Here is a 17,183-nt window from a genome sequence, read left to right as displayed (position 1 = left end):
GACTGAGGGCCCTAACAAAGGAGAAGGCAGCATAATGCAGTGAAAAGAATACTGATGCTGATGAATAAGAACAACAACTTCTAATTCTACCATTCTGTTGACTTTGAGTCTACATTGATCTTCTCTGAGTCTCTGTTTTCAAATCTGGCAAATGGGACCAAAGTATTATGAACTCTGCCTAAGGCCACAAGGATGGTGAGATTATTTATGAAAGTGCTATGAACACAGCAAAGCACAACAAACCCATGTATTATATGTATTGTTGGGTAAATTAGATGTACTGTATTTCACTACACACAAAGGCATAAATATATATTTTACTAGATATAATATGTATTTAATTATTAACTTTCCCTCTTTTACTGAAAAGAGTGTTTGACTGCAGAACAGTCAAAATTTCTCTGGCCTTCCAAAATATGATGTGGTTCCTCAAGGGGATCTTAACCCTTGACTTGGTGTTGTCGGCACTACGCTCTCCCAAGCGAGCTAACTGGCCATCCCTATATAGGGATCCAAACCCGTGGCCTTGGTGTTATCAGCACCACACTCTCCTAAGTGAGCCACAGGTCAGCCCAATATTTCTTAATTCTAATACTAGAAAGTTGACAGTACACTTTTACCGTTTTGCTGTTGTACACATACTTTGAGCCACATGGACCATAGTTCTAAGGGAACTTATCTGAATAGCCTTTGTGCCACCTATAATAAACATCCAAAAATTTCATGGGGACTTTACCATATTCATTTTTAATCTCAATATAAGTATCAAAGAAGAATTATGTAAATATGATATATTTTTAATAAGATTTAATAACATTTGTAATCCTACATCACAAGTTTAACTTTCAAAAATTATATTTCCTAACCTGAGACTTTTTTATCATAGAATCTAGACAGTTTAAACACTTAATTTTCAAATGTAAGCTGAAGAATTGATTTAGCTCTTATTTCTCCAAGCACTCAGTCTTCACATGCTTTTTAATATAATTTAGACTAAAAACATTCAAACTTTAATAATATTTCCAGAAACTGATAGAATTTCTCTTAAAATTTAGTTATCATCAAATAAATACAGACTAATATACTGTTATCTTATTTATTACACGGCCTAAATGTTACACAGCCTAAATTTTAGAGAAGTCCTTTCATTAGATTTGACAGCAATTATTCTCCATAAAAATGTATCCTGTACAGAAGCTTCTCTACCAAGAAACAGGTTAGATTTCAAAAGGCTGTCGGCCAGTTCCTTTGTTCTTGAGCCCAAGGGACATGAACACCATCTCTTAGAGTGAGGCAGAGTGAACACACTTTTGTTCTAACATGGCTTTGTTTGTACTGATGAGAGCCTCTCCATTGAAGATTCCTAATAAAGGAGTTTTTATTTTTTTCAAGTATGTCCTGCTAAAGTTCCTTCCTGAGAAGAGAAACCTAGCACGTCTGGTTTGCAAAAGAAACATGTAAATTTACAATCCTATGTGCACATTCTGAGTCTCTAGGAACTCTGAGAAGTGCACATGGCAGCTTACAACGTACCCAAATATGGTCATAAAATCACATCTAAGTTCAGGCTCATAGATTCAGATCTGCTTTACATGAACAGACTTCATGCCTACCTCATCTGAATTTATCATCAAGGAAAAGGCAAAACATGATAAGCAAAATGACTGCAGAATTATGAACACCTGAAGGAAATCAATACTGAAAATGCACAAGATGCCATCTGGAAGTGGAAGAATTAAGGCCACTGTTTACTAAACACTGACGCAGAGTCTAGCAACAAGAGAGGGACACACACTTTCACTGGGGCTGGAGTTGGTACGAGGAGCTAGAAGGAACTGGCAGTCCTTAATGGCCTTCCAGGTTGGGTCTGAGTATGTATGATCACACAGCAGGAGCCCAACTTGTCAGCTTCCTGGGAGAATGAGGAAGGTGGTCAATGGGGAAACTGCCAACTGGGAAGGAGAGGAAAGAGTTAGCAAGCGAGTGAATAAAGAAACCTCAAGAATGTGTGATTCCAGCAAGTACAGCAGATTCCAGTCAGACCCCTCACCCTGCTGGAACTGTCCATAGGCTAGAGGGAAGCAAGTATGGAAACCACTGTTGGTCACCCACCAAGAGTTTCCATTACAATATTGTTTGGGTGACAATGTGTCTGAGTTGAGAGGATGGGTCAGAATTGGTCTAGGCCAGTGGTTCTCAAACTTAGCTGCTGTATTCGTCAGGATTCTCCAGAGAAACAGAGCCAAGAGGATAAAGAGAGAGATACAGAAAGACATTTATTATGAGGGATTGGTTCACACGATTATGGAGGCCAAGAAGTCCCACTATCTTCCATCTGCAAGCTGGGGCCCGGGAAAGCCAGTGCAATTTTTATTAATTTAAATTTAAAATCTGATACTGATTTGGTTATTCAAAAAGTTTTATTAATTATACCTGTAGTGATTTAGGTGTGTGAACACTTTTTCAATTGTGACTTTTATGAGATGTAAATACAGAGCAAGTATATCTGATGAACATTTAGCATCTGAATTGAGATGTACAATAAGCATAAAATACAGACCTAATTTCCAAGATGTAGTATAAAATAAAGACTATAGAACATTTCATTGATAGTTTTTGTATACTGGTTACATGTTGAAATGATAATAGTAAGGATATATGGGTTAAATAAAATATGTTAAAATTAATTTCACCTGTTTTCTTTTTACTTTCTTTAAAAAAAAAATGTGGCCACTAGGAAATTTAAAATTATGTATATAGCTAGCATTATATTTCTTTTAGACAGCATTTGTCAAAACCAAAGGCAACTGAGACCTTTATTATTGCCAGGAATTTATTATTGCCATTAATTGGCCTAATGTGTAGGTATGTAACAAAGACCTAGCTGATGACAAGTAAGAGGAAGCCTGTAAGCAGCCTTCTGAGCGGGAAATTATCCCTTAATTACAAAAAAAAAAAGAGAGTCACATAAGAGAAAAGTCCTTTGCCTCCGGTACTTTCCATTTTGTATTTAAATGCAGCTAGGAGAGAAGACCATGCATAGTGCTTTAGCAGCCATTATACCACCAGGAGGAGATAATAGTCTGGGTCCTTGATGCCACCACAGAGTTGCCAATCAAAATAGGACTCTCTACTTAACAATTTTCTTCTTAGATAAACAATAAATGTTCTATAGATTAAATTGGTGCTTCTTAAATTCATGTGTCTATGAATTACCTGGAGATCTTATTCAAATACAGATTTCCTTTCAGCAAATCTAGGTCAGGGCCTGAGATTCTGAATTTCTAACAAGTTCCCAGGTGATGTCTATATAGCTGATACAAAAACCACACTTTTTCTTTTTTTTTTTTTTTTTTTTTTTTTTTCTTTTTTTTAAGATAAAGAACATTTTCCCCTTAGTTCCCATTTTGGAAGAAAGACTCCCAATACTTTGGTCCATTGATTGTCACACTTTACAAAGTTAGGGTATCCCAAATGTTGTTGTTATCTTTTATACAGATTCCTCCAAGCCCACTTTGTATTTAAATAAAAACCAAATTCCTCAAGGGAGGAGGATTTTACAAGCAATTTCAGAGCAGAATTGATTTTGGTGTGTGTTAATGCAGACAATCTGCCCAGTGTTAAAATGTTAAAGAGAAAAAAAAAATACAAGCTGCCATATTCGTGTGATCACACCAAAATAGCAGCTTGTATTTATATTTTCAGTCTCCTCGAGGTGGACTGCAGGCACACATGAATGAGTGGATGTACTTGGTGTTGTGTTGTGATTTTATTTAATGCAGGCAAAGTACATGCTTGTGCATGCACAACCAGCCCTCACATATGCACTTGTTCACAGCCGAGAAAGTGAAAACTACAACACAAGCCGCTCTCTAAGAGTTGTCGGCAACCTGTGTGTATGTTTCTTAAATATTAAAGAAGGGGAAAAACAGATCTTCAGGAATACGAGAAAATTCTTCTGTCAAATGGCCTGTAGTCCTTACTTATTTGACATTTAAGGTAAAAACAAATGTATTTTTGTTGCATATATATATTTAGAAATATGTATTTTTCTGTATTACTCCTGTTTTAAAGTATATTTTTCCCATTTCGTTCCATTTAAGCAGGCAAATTCCTAGCATACATTTATTCTAATTTATGAGATTTTTAATATCTTAAAAGAATTTGTTTAGTATTTGAATGAAAATGAAGGTTTATTTGCTACAGAACATACAGCTGTAGTGCTCTTATTCACATCCTGACGCTCCTTACCTTGGGAATTTAGAAGAAGTGCTCCATGGAGGGCAGCACATTTGTGTTACCCTGAACTGCTGACCAGTAGAAGTTTTGCTTTTGAGATCCTCTTTGTTTTAAGTAAGCCAGGTTTTTAAGCACTATTTATTGTTGTGGGTAATCATGCTATTAATTCTATGATTATGAGAAGGTTAAAAAATAAAGTTTGGTGGATGGTAAAGTTATAATATCCCATTCTGAAATATTTTCAGGAATCATAGCCTATTAGGTGGTGTAACACAGTCTTTTCAGAACATTCAAGCAGGTTTGGAATTGAAGCTTCTTTGGTATTTCAGGGGTAATGCTTTGAATTTCTTTTAAATTTTTTTCTTAATAGTTGCAAATCTGCAAAATAAAGTTTGTATTTCCAGTTGTGAAAATCTTGCACTTGAAGTGCTTATATATCTATCTACCTGTTTATTTTTTCTAATTTTTTACCTTTATGGATGAGTAGAAATATTTTTTGGAGGAGGGGAGGCAGTGAGATAGAGGGCCCATTATGTGACTCAGGGCATTACAGAGCTAGAAAGAACCTTAGAAAAACCTCTACTTAGATGATGACACTTTCCACCTCCTGAACTCCAGCCCCACCTGCCCTCTCCAAACCATGCATCTGGTCATCCCAACCCTTCTGTTTAATCTTCTCAACTGTATGGTGATCTCATACTCCCATCTTCCTTGCTAGACTCTTGGAGATTTTTCTTCTGTCCTCCTGGGCTGGGACCTACCTACTCATTGTCATCACAACAGATTCCTTCTTTATTTTCTTTGGCTTTCAAAAATCAGTATTCATCTACTGTTCATGGCCTATGAAAACTTTATGTTGTTTTTTTCTTTATTAATTACAAAAACAAAGAAAGCAGAACTCTACTCATGCCTTTTGTTTGTTTGTTTGTTTTGTTTTGTTTTTTTGCTTTACCTTCCCATCCCTAGTCCCCAGCTGCATAGGCTTAATTTTTCTTTTTCACTGGTTCATTCATTTGTAGGTTTGTAGGTGTTTTTGATCATTCAACAAATACTACTTGAGAAATTTCTATGTGCCAGCTACTGTTCTAGAATTTGAAGATTCTAACGAAGAAAAGACTGCCCCATTCTGTTCTGCTATATGTCATTATTTTAGTCCATTTCTGTTGCTTATAACAGAATACCTGAAACTGGGTAACTTATAAAGAAATGAAATTTATTTCTTACAGTTTCAGAGGCCGGGAAGTCCTAAGTCCCGGGAACACATCTGGTAAGGGCCTTCTTCTTATTGGAAACTCTACAGAGCCCCGTGGTGACCAGAGTATCACATGGTGAGAATGGGCTAAGCAAAAACAAGCTAACCTCCTCACTTGCTCTCCTTTTAAAGCCATCAGAATCACACCTGTTACTTCATGAATGGATCGATTCATTAACAAGGGCATAATCCTCAAAATTTAATCACCTCTTTAAGGCCCCACCTTTCAAACACCGTTATTGGATTTCCCCCACCCTCTTAATACTGTTAGAATACAAATCAAGCTTCAGTGAGTTTGGGGGAGACATGCAATCCACAGTTATTTATATTTTAATGTGATTATCCTCTTTTAAAATTATCTGTAAAATGTCTGTTTTCTCTCCTAGATTTTCTTGAATTCTGAGTTCTTATGTTTTGTATCTTTATATTCTCCAGTACTTCACAACTTTAATAGGCATTTGTGTGTTTGATAGTCATTTAGTTAAATCCTTTAATTTTGTGAAGATGAAAAGTTGAAGCTCAGAAAGAATATGACCTGGATAAGCAAATATAACTTGTTAATGGCTAAAATGGAAATAGTACTTGGGACTCCAGGTTATTCCAGTACTTTATAATTTATGTTAATCTTATTTGTCTAGAATTAACACTTCTTCAATTCAAGAAACACTTATTAAGTACCTTCAGTGTGCAAAGCACTCTGTGAAGCAGACAGGACAGAAACATAAATGCATCAGTATCTCAAATCTTATTCAAAAGGAGGTGGAAAATAAATAAGTAGGCAATGTTTGTATCCTCCTGGTTTATTCTAATGAAGTGTTTCTCAATCTTGAGAGTATTGACATTTTGGGCCAGTTAATTCTATGTTATAAGAAGCTGTTTCGTGCAGTGTAGGATGTTTAGCAGCATCCCTGGCATCTACCTTCTAAAGGCTCTGTGAGGCATGCTTTTTAATCTAAGGGCCTTTTGTGGGACTGGAGTTTCTGTGTGGCATTGTCTTAGAGCTTTCTGAGATCTGAACAAAGGGTTTTACAGTCACACCCTTGGCTTTATCTTTAGAACTTGTTTTTCTGTGTCCTAAATTTGATCTTTGCCAAAAAGAAATGTCTTAATGTGAGCATCATTTGCTGACTGAAAAGGTTGGGAGTGAGAAAAAGGTTTATTTTCAAACCCAGCAAATTCTAGCACCTTTATGTTTATCAGTTCTTCCTTTTGCTTTTCTCTTCTTTCATTCTAATATAAGTAATAAGAATAAACCAGACAACACCTTCATCATTCTACCTGCATATCTCCTTAGCTAGATCACCCAGTTTATTTGGTCCATTTTCTATTTTCCATATAACCAGAGGCTACCACATCGTCAGACTTTCTGCTACTACATAATAAGGAACCCTCTTCCTCCATTTTTCCTGCAATATTTTCTTCACTTGCATTTAAATCCCCAGTGGTAGCCTGCTCATGGTCTGTGTCTTTTGCTGACAATGTCTTTCATACCTTTCAGTATTTCACTGATGCTCTCCGGAAGATCCTTCTGGCTTCTATCCATTCCTGTAGACATTTCTCCTACATGTTTTAGTTTTTTTTAGCAGCACTCCAGTTTCAGGTATCAAAACCTCTATTGCTTATCTTCTGCTACATCATAAATCAACCAAAACTTAGTTGCTTAGAACAGTAATCATTTATGAATTCATAGTTGCTATGGATCAGGAGCTTGGGAGCACCTTAGCTGGGAGGTTCTGGCTTAGCTGGGAGGTTCTCTCATGACATTGCAGTCAGGTGGCTACTGGTATTACAGACATTTGATCACTTGACTAGGGCTGGGGGATGCACATTGGTTCCTTTCCATGTGCATCTCTTCATGAGACTGCCTAAGTGTTCTCAGCCAGAGGATACTTTCTCCAGAGTACCTGATCCAAGAAAGAAAGGGAGCGATATAGAAGCTATATCCTTTTTTATGCCACAACCTATGAAGGGAAGTATGTTAAAGAATTTGCAGACTTGTCTTAAAAACAATCACAGTCCACATAAAGTTTCCAGGTCTCTCTGATGATCTTTTCCATCTATCCAGCTGAAAGGGTAAATGTGTATAGGGGCCTGCCTGTGGGAGGGGATCAGAAGTGGGGAGGGATTTTGTAGTCACATGTAACTTCTACTCTCATTCCATTGCCTAGCATTCAGTCATATGGCCGTAGCTAACTGAAATTAAATCCCAGGAAGCTGGGAAATTAAATCTAGCTATGTGCCTGGAAAGAAGAGACAACAGGTTTGGTTGAATAGAGAGAATGGTGAAATCAACAACCAAAGTAGGGAATACAGGAAGAAAAAGAATATAGAGTGTCTGCTTTCATTCTTTATCAAATTTTCCCTTTATAGTATTGGCTTGATTTTTCAGTTTTTCTTTAATAAAACAGTAAATCACAGTAAGATATTATGGTTATATATTTTGGTGTTTAATAGTATTCTAGGGAGTTTTCATCAGCTCATTTTAAATTTTGGATGAGTGCATGTTTTGATTTTCTGTTTTTGAAATATGGGCATAGCATCAGTTATCCCTTCAAGTCCTCTGTGCTTCTTTGTCCTACTGCATGATTATAAACCCTCACCAAGGGCTTTATTTTTTCCCTGGGGGCATCTTATTGAATACGTGCATCTTCTGTAATTCATCTGGGCCCAATTCTCTGTCTGTCTTAATACTTCTAATTACCTAATTATGTACTATAACACTGTGACAAGCCCTTTATCATTTCACTCTTTTATTAACCCTTTTCTTGCTTAGGAAGTTTTTTTGTTGTTGTTGTTGTTTTTTCCTCTTTATTATCTGAGAAGCTCTTCATTACAGATAGTCCAGATATTTGCCAGGCTTCCCTTTATTTCCTGTTGAAGGTCTTTCTAACAAACTCCCATCAAGAACCTGGATTCCTGGTTATTGGGGCTCTAAAGTTGGTGTTTAGTTGCCCTTCATCCTTCACTTCCTGAATGATTCCCACACACTGCAGTCACATAAGAAGATATCCAGTAGACAAATAGAATAGTCCAGTTGTCATAAACTACTTTTGTGACAGAATTAGTGGCCATTCTATCACTTATAGATCTTAGTGTAATTAGATGTCCACAACAAGTATCCATGAACCAAGGGTAATGAAACAATAAGATTTTTTTAAAGTTATGGTGAATAATGCTTCAGGATAACTAAAAATCGAAGGAAATTTTTATACAAGTATTTTAGATAATAAAGGAAGATAAAGTGATAGAATTATAAATTTACCATTTTATGACCTCTAATGAATTGATAGATATAGGTAATGATCATCAACAGTTGCTAGTATCACAAAACAGATAAGCTAATGTTATGTTCCTCCTGATGGAAGTGCACAGTGCTGTTTCCTTGGTTACCTGTTGGTGCATTACAAACCACCCAAAGCTTGAAACAACAACAGTTTATTTTGTTAATGAATCTACAGCTTGCGCAGGGCTCAGCAGGACAGCTCATCTCTGTTCAATATGGTGTTGTCTAGGGCAACTTGAAGGCCAGGAGCTGGAATCATTCCAAGGCTTGTCCACTCACATGTCTTGCTGTTGAAGCTGGCTCTCAGCTGAGACCTTCTCTGGAGTTGTTGTGGGAACACCTCCACATGGCCTTTCCATATAGCTGCTTGGCTTCCTCACAGCCTGGTGGCTTGGTTCTGAGGATGTGTCCAGAGGGAGAGCCAGCCAGAAGATGTGTCACAGCATCACTTTTACCACATTTAGTTTGTGAGAAAGTGGTCACTAAGGCCAGCACATGTTCAAAGGGAGAGGAGTTAGACTTCTTTTTACGGGCAGAGTGTCAAAGAATTTATGAACATATTCTCAAACCATCATACTTCCTATGAAGAACCTTGTTGAAAAGTTGGACCTGAATCTAATGAAGTCTCTAGATCTAACTACCAGTTTATAGGAAATAAAAGGGGAAGAGGAATGTGTTAAATAACTCTATGGAGGTACGAAAGTAAAATTCAGAATGTGGGAATTTTCTACAGGATAATCTGGTATCTTTAAAAAATACATTGCAAGAAAAAAGAGTGGAAGGACAAATCTATACAGCAAAAGAATCTTAAGAGACATAACAAATTGCAGCTTATCAACGAATATTTCTTGGATCTTTAACAAAGTGTTGAAAAATTTTAGACAAAGGAATTGGAACATTTACTGGATTTTTTATTAAGTTGACTATTACTTTAATTGGTCATAGTGTTATAATGAGACTATGCTTATGTTTTAACAGTACTCTTTTTTAGAAGTACACATTGCAAAATTTATAGTCAGTGATGTCTGGGATTAGCTTCAAAATATTACAGCATTGAGGGAGGAGTATATATAAAACAAAAATGGATTAGTGATGAAGCTAGGTGATGATAGACTAGGATTCATCCCACTATTGTCTGTTCTTTATAAGTGTTTGAATTTGCCATGATGAAAGATTTTTATAACTTAGAATGAAAACTGTATTGCCTGCCAATTTGGGTTTATTTCAATTTAGAAAACAAAACTCATACACCAAATTTTTATAAATTTTTATGATATCTCATTTTGTACTATGTAAAATTTGTTTAAATCTAGTTTCTTTACACATCTGAGAAAGAAACTTCTATATTTTAAATATAGATCAGTTCAGTTAAAACAAACCAATTTTTTTCCATCAGGTAAAAGTCTTAGACTGTTTTAGTCTAAATTACATCATGGAATACTTACTCTTTGCTGTTCATCTCTATTTTCAGAGTTTTACTATCTCCTGTTTCACAGTCCCATTTTTTGTTTTCTGGCCAAATACAGAAATTATTTCTCTTGAACTTTTATTTTCCGATATTAACAAAATTTGTCTCCGACCCCATTTTGTGTGATTTTTTTGTCCTTTTGTTTTCTTATCAAATATTTTGGTTTGAATGAATCATGAACTTCTGCAGTTTAGTTCTAAATTTTTTTCTCTACCTCATTTTTTCCGAAGTTGCTGATGTTTCTCTCTCTCTCTCTCTCTCTCTCTCTCTTTTTTTTTTTGGCATTAAACTGTAGAGTTATTGTTGATTTTTCAGAGTCTTAAGAATTATTGAATCTAGCTTGGGTCGGTATTCTGTGTTTATTATTATTGTTTTAAAAATATATTTGCCTTTCCAATGATATTTGGGTTAGGCTGATGTTCAAATAACTTTACCTATTCTAGATCAGCACCAGCTAGCATAAGATTAAAAAAGCCCAGAAGTGTAATGGATGGTAGGGAAGATATTCTGAAACTTACATCATATCATCAAAGACTGATTGCTACTCACTATACTTTTTTCTTTCTCTTATTTCTGATTCTTATCAGTGTAATGTCTTTTCTTGTGACAATCAAGTATTTTCTGTAGGAAATATGTACTTGTTCAGGTATATTTATCAACCTTCTGAGCTAGGTTCTTCTGTGCAATTCAGAAGTCATGGATTTCTCTGACTCATTTGTAACTTACTTAGGGAAGCAGTTGGAAAGTCCTACTGGTCTGCTAACTACCCATATACATTGGCACAGACATTTATTTTTCTGTGTGACAGTTTCCTTGCCTGTGTAATCTCTGAGTTGAACTGGATAATCTCTAAAGACTCTTTTAGCTAAAACTTCTCTGAATTTCAGTTCTTTTTCCAGCTTCTGAAATAGCATAAACTTTTACTTCTCTTTCAAACTTTTCTTTATCTTTCTACCTTACTTATTTGATGTGATGGATTCTTCATCAGAATTTATAGAACAAGTCATACTGTTCTAAAAAAGGGGGGGGGTATCATGAAACTTCACAAATTAGTACTTCAGCATTGTAGATGATGTACTATTACATTGATATGCTATGTCTGCCTAATACACATTTTCAGTTGATTGGATATTTGCTAAAAGTGGGCAATTTAAATTATCTACCTGCAATTTAATTCTTATAGATCTCTAGTTTTTAATCTTGCAAGTGGTTAGTATGTATTTAAATGAAACCATGAATTGGAATACAATATAATTTACATTTTTAGTATGTTGGTATTAAACTCTTACTATATAGTTCATGGATATTTGCAAAGTGACTGTAGCAGTTTTTAGTACTTTCTTCCATAATCCATTCAGATTGCAACAGCTAGGTGATCCATATCTTTGGGCATGAAGCCTAATTAAAAACAGGGCTAAATTTTAAATCATGTAATAGGAAGAAAGGGAGAAAACTAGCCTCTCAAAAGGATTAATCTATTCTTACCCTGATGACTAAGTTTCTCCAAGAAATTTCTGAATAACAATTTACTTGGTTTACTATCTACCTGTCTTCAACCTGATTACTTTTATTTGGGATATTTGACTTTCTAAAGGCTTTAGCAACTTTCTTTTGCCCCAAGTATCTTTCTTTCTTTCTTTTTTTTTTTTTTTAAATGACCGGTAAGGGGATCTTAACCCTTGACTTGGTGTTGTCAGCACCACGTTCTCCTGAGTGAGTTAACTGGCCATCCCTATATAGGGATCCAAACTTGTGGCCCAGATATCTCTTGCTTGGGTAGAGACTGCTTGGAGGGTCATTACATTAAGGATTTTGCAGAGATGTGAAGTAACTTTGCTCAGATCCTTACGCCGTTTACTGGCCCCAGGAAGAGATGCTTTCTTGCTACTACTGAAAAAATAAAAAATCTATTTCTGGGAACAATTGCCCATCAAAGGGTATTTCAAACAAAAGTCAAATGAGCAAAAGAAGATAAATTAGGTCTTAATTTATTTTAAAATTAGGACCAGAAAAGAGATGCTTCACAAATCTCTTGCATAGTTCACTTACTTCAGTAACTTAGCCTGAACTGGAGTACCATCACTCAAAGACTAATAATGACCTCTGTTCCTGAGCGTCTACTACTTGTCAGGCACTGTTCTTGGTGTTTTCACATGATCTCATCTTGATCACAAACTCAATATTATTATCCGTACTTGACAGATGAGGCAGTTAAGCAAATCATTTGCTCAAGGTTCCATAGTTAGAAATTATGCAACATGAATTTGAATATAGGCTTTTCCATTCAGGTTATGACTTTTTCATTTCACTTCATTATAATTCACTCTTATGTCCTTCTTACAAACTCTCCTCTTTCAGGCTTATTTCCACTTTGAGCTACTCAAATACTGTTTTCTTTATCACTTCCTATTCAGAAATGTAGAGTTGTAAATTCAGCATTTAAAGCTCTTTTCAGACTTGGCCCACCTTTTCTTCTGTCCCACTGTCCTGCTCTCAACTGGCAGTACTTCTTAGAATTCTCTTTTCCTTCCGATTACTAGTTACCATGCTGTGCTGCACACTTGAAATACTCATTGCCTTCTGTGCCTTTATATGTTACCTTCTAATTTGGTTACCTTTCCCACTGATGTTCCATGTTCCTCCTCTCCTAAGAATTCTTGTTCACACCTTCTATGATTGAACCCAGTTGACTGTTTACTTCTGGACAACATTCCCTCAGCACTTATATATTCATTGTATATTGCATTGCTATGTGTTTGCTCTTTGGGTTCTTGTAGTTATACGAGGGTACTACAGAAAGTTTCCATGAACTTTTCGAAGACTCCATGTGTGTTCTTGCGTTATAAACAACTATTAAAACTCATTTCAAGCAGATTCTCTGTTTTTTTTTTTTTTTTTTTTTTTTACTTCACATTAGCTCAAAGCACCTGGGAGAGTTTTTGTTCCAGAGGACATTTATGCAACACTTACTTACTTTTGTTCCATTGGACATCATATTTTAAACAGATGAAGATGATAGCGTGATCATATATAATAATTGAAATCCTGATATTTATATCAAGAAAAAAATAATGATTTCTTGGAAAAGTTGGTACTTTTACAAAATCACATTCTAGTCCTAAAAACCAAATAGGCTAAAACAAAGCAACTCCCTACCCCTTAGATGGGCTATAATTCATTTTGCTTACCAACTTTTATATTCATATATGTGGTGGCTTTAAGTATGTCAAGAAATTTGGAATGTTTACACATGTCGAGTGGTGTCATTTACTTCTGGGATATTATCATTTTTCTCTTCTCACCCCTTTTTAGTCCTGCCAATGGAATAAGTTACATGGCAAATACAGGCTTGTTCTAAAATCTGAAGCAGCCCTTGTCACCTCTTAGAGATGAGAGTTTGAGGGTGATTCTTGAAACTGCTCTAGTCAGTTTCAATGCTGTGTTTTCTTTTTTCAGGTTTCCTGAAATGCAGTTTTTCCAACAAGAAAATGTGAGAAAAATTCTTACAGATGTTCTTTTCTGTTATGCTAGAGAAAACGAGCAGTTGCTTTATAAACAGGTAATGAAAATATCTTACAGGTGGCATCCATTGACTCAAAATTTTCTATACAGCTTGACAAATGATAGAGCAATAATGTAGCCTTTATTGTATCCAAAGTTGTATCATAATGCTAAAGCAATCAAAGCTGTGCTTGTCAGCTGCTTGGTGAGAAAAGTAAGCTCATTGAAGCACATATGCTTCTTCCTCATTATAAGACATTCCACCAAATTGTCTTCTATAAGGCGTTCAATCTTTTCTTTCATCTTTTTGGAGTTTGTTTATAAACAACATCTTTGAAGCCAATCTAGTAATAAAACTTTTCAGAGTCGTATGTATAAATATTGTTTCTAAGCACAGCATTTATAAATATGTGATATGTCACGTAAAAAATAATCAAGTATCCCATTATTCTTTAAAACTTACCAGTAATAGAACTTCAGATGGTTTCTTTAAATGTTTTGAAATTTGTATTTAGTTTCTTTGTGATTCTGCTATTTGGCTTATCTCATTTCTAGAGCAAGGAAGATTATTGGATTGTTTTCCTTTATTGAAATGTAAATTATTTAATATATAAAGGTGTACTAGGTTTTATAGTTAAGTTTATGGCGTTCCAGTAAAAATACACACCACTTGGATACTTTTATGTATTTCTCCAAATGTATATTAAGTGGGAATTTAAACTAAATTTATAAATTGTCTAACAAGCAAAAGTTATAACATGCATCTAATTGATGACCACTAAACTTCAATTTAATGTAACAGAGAACACATGTGGTAAAAGCAGTGTATTTAATTTAAAATAAACTTGATAGATTAAAAGATGGTAAACCAAGTCAAGTTACAATTATGCTAAATAATACATTTGTTATTGTTGTATACATAGAATACCCAACGAAACTAATTTTTTCTTGTTTTTTAATATTAGTAATTTGTCTTTATATTAATTACATGCTGGAATTGAAAATGGAAAAGAAAAAAACATTCCATTCATAATGGCAACCAAAACTATAAAATGTCTAGAAATAAATTTAACAATATAGATACAAAAGCTATGTGAAGAGAATTGAAAATGTTATTGAAGGGTATAAAGCAAGAATTGAATAAATACAAAACTGATAGCATGTTTTTGGATGGGAAGACTTTAAGTAAAAATATTGCTTCTTACCAAATTAGTATATAGTAATTATTCCTGTCATAATCTAAGTAAGATATGTTTTTTTCTTTTTTTTTTTCAAAACTGGATACAGTTATTTTAAATTTGGTGCCTAAAAGCTTTATAGTTATTTTAATGGAGATAATATAGCTTAGTGGTTATAAGCACTTCGTCTAGACTCAAATCCCTCTTTGAAATCTCAGCTCCACCATTTAGTAGCTGCGTAATCTTAGCAATTTATTCACTTACCTTTTCTAATCCTTAGTTTTTTGTTTATGTTTTTTAATTTTAAATTTTTTATAATCCTTAGTTTTGTTATCTGTAAGATGATGACAATAATAGTATTTACTTTATAGAGTTAAGAACGTATAGTGCTTACCAAAGGTTCATGTTGGTAGTTGTGGTTGTTATTGTTATTACCATCATCATTATAATTATGATTAAGTGTGTTGGAATTGCCACTGAATTTGGGGGAAGGCAAGAGTGGCAAAGGGAAATATTAAAACTTCCTTTTAACATTCTATTATAACTACAATGTGTAAGTATTATGGGAGTCAATTGTTAGATCAGTGGAACAGTCTTAGAACAGGTCCAATTTTATAGGGGATCTTAAAATAATAAAGTAGAGAAAAGAATGTTGACTTGTTTATTTGGCTTTCCATCTAGAAAAAAAGATACCTTTATGGAGAATAAATTCCAGATAGAGTAAAAATATAAATGTAAAAACTAAAAGCATAAAAATACTAGAAAAACATTTAGGAGAATTTTTGTATAATCTCAGGGTAGGAAAGTCCTACCTAAGAAAGACGGATTATCAGAAGTCAGATACAAAGTCAAAAGACCAAAAATAAACAAACCAAAAACATCTCTATCAATGTAGAATTCTTTTGGAAGCAAATAACAGAAGACCCTGTTCAAAGTGGCTTATGTCGTAAAAGTGTTATTAACACATATAGCACAAAGTCTAGGGTTCAGTGGTTCTGCAGCATTAGTTGGTTCAGTACCTCAGAATCTTCATCAAGGATTCAGGGTTTTTCTGTTTTTCTGCTGTCTTCTAATTGTGTTAGCTTTTGTTGTGAAGCCTACCTCATCATTCCTATTCTTCTTTCTAACGTTTGAAAATAAATCACAGTAAAAGATTTGATGATAGTGATTCAAGTCAGATGAAATTATCCCAAGCTATGCATTTGTTTTCCTATTTTTCTTTAGAGAAAGAAAAAAATAGATTAAGGAAGCCTTATAATAATGGAAACAGGTTCCATGGACATAGTAACTACACACTCCACTATTTGTGATATATGTGTCCCACCGCATTTGTATGGAAGATAAAATTCCTGATAATTTAGATGAAGTCTATTAAATAACGAATAAGGAACTATTATTAACTTATTTCTGGCTATCACTTAAAAAATTTTAATTAGTCCCTGTACATATTTAAAGTCCTATATTATTTACAGAGAAATAATACCTTCTCATTGAAAGACTGAATATTTAGCAGATCAAATTTAAGAAAAAACCTTGAGTTTCATCACAAGCTGTTAAAGCTATTATTTTGTTCTAGGTGACACCCCGTTTAACATCGACCATATTGTTAATAGTTATGGGATTTTATTGAATTAATGAGACTGTTATCATGTAGTAGAATGTCTTGCTGAGTTAATTGAAACTGCAGAGATTATATAAATGGTATTAATGAACTTTGACTGCCTGATGCCTCAGATTTAATAAAGACTGCTTGGTGGGCTAAATGAACACAGGCAGATAAAAGAACAGGTTCAATTTTGTGAGCCTACAGGCTGTTGATGAAGAAAACTTTGTTACCTTCATTTTCAACTGGCATGAGTTTGGAGTGCAGTGACTTCTAACAGTGTCTAACAGGGATAAAGGTTTAAAGCAAGCAGAAATGCTGACAATATAGATGGAAGCAAATTACACATTTTGGGAACCAAGAAGTATACTAACAATGCATTTTTATTTTGTTTGTCAAATTTATACCATGCTAAATTCGTGATAATGCCTTCTGGATATTTTTCTTTTAAAGATATCTAAATACTTATTACTTGTAATTATTGATCAAGTTTTACTAGTATAGAATTGAGAGCAAAACTAACAATCTCTGTTAGGTATTTGAAAGAATATCCCTAATTTAGGTGAAAGTCAAAACTGAACTTGTAGCCAGCCCTGTGGCTCACTTGGGAGACTGCAACGCTGGTGGTGCTGAGGCCCTGGGTTCAGATCCTATATGGG

General features: G+C 34.6%; 1 protein-coding gene across 1 annotated transcript in view; it reads left to right on the top strand.

Moving 5' to 3' along the window:
• Positions 1 to 1,920: 1,920 nt before the first annotated feature.
• LOC103601871 (TBC1 domain family member 5-like) overlaps positions 1,921 to 17,183 on the top strand; it is a 184,095-nt gene continuing 168,832 nt past the window's right edge. Inside the window, exons 1-2 of the mRNA XM_008586280.1 lie at positions 1,921 to 2,021; positions 13,699 to 13,801. Coding sequence (XP_008584502.1) covers positions 1,921 to 2,021; positions 13,699 to 13,801 — 204 coding nt within the window. The remainder of the gene's footprint in view (positions 2,022 to 13,698; positions 13,802 to 17,183) is intronic.

Source organism: Galeopterus variegatus, unplaced genomic scaffold (assembly GCF_000696425.1).
Source record: "Galeopterus variegatus unplaced genomic scaffold, G_variegatus-3.0.2 Scaffold3920, whole genome shotgun sequence".
Lineage (NCBI taxonomy): Eukaryota > Metazoa > Chordata > Mammalia > Dermoptera > Cynocephalidae > Galeopterus > Galeopterus variegatus.
Note: the sequence above shows the minus strand (reverse complement) of the source record. Positions and strands in the feature narration are given on the sequence as shown.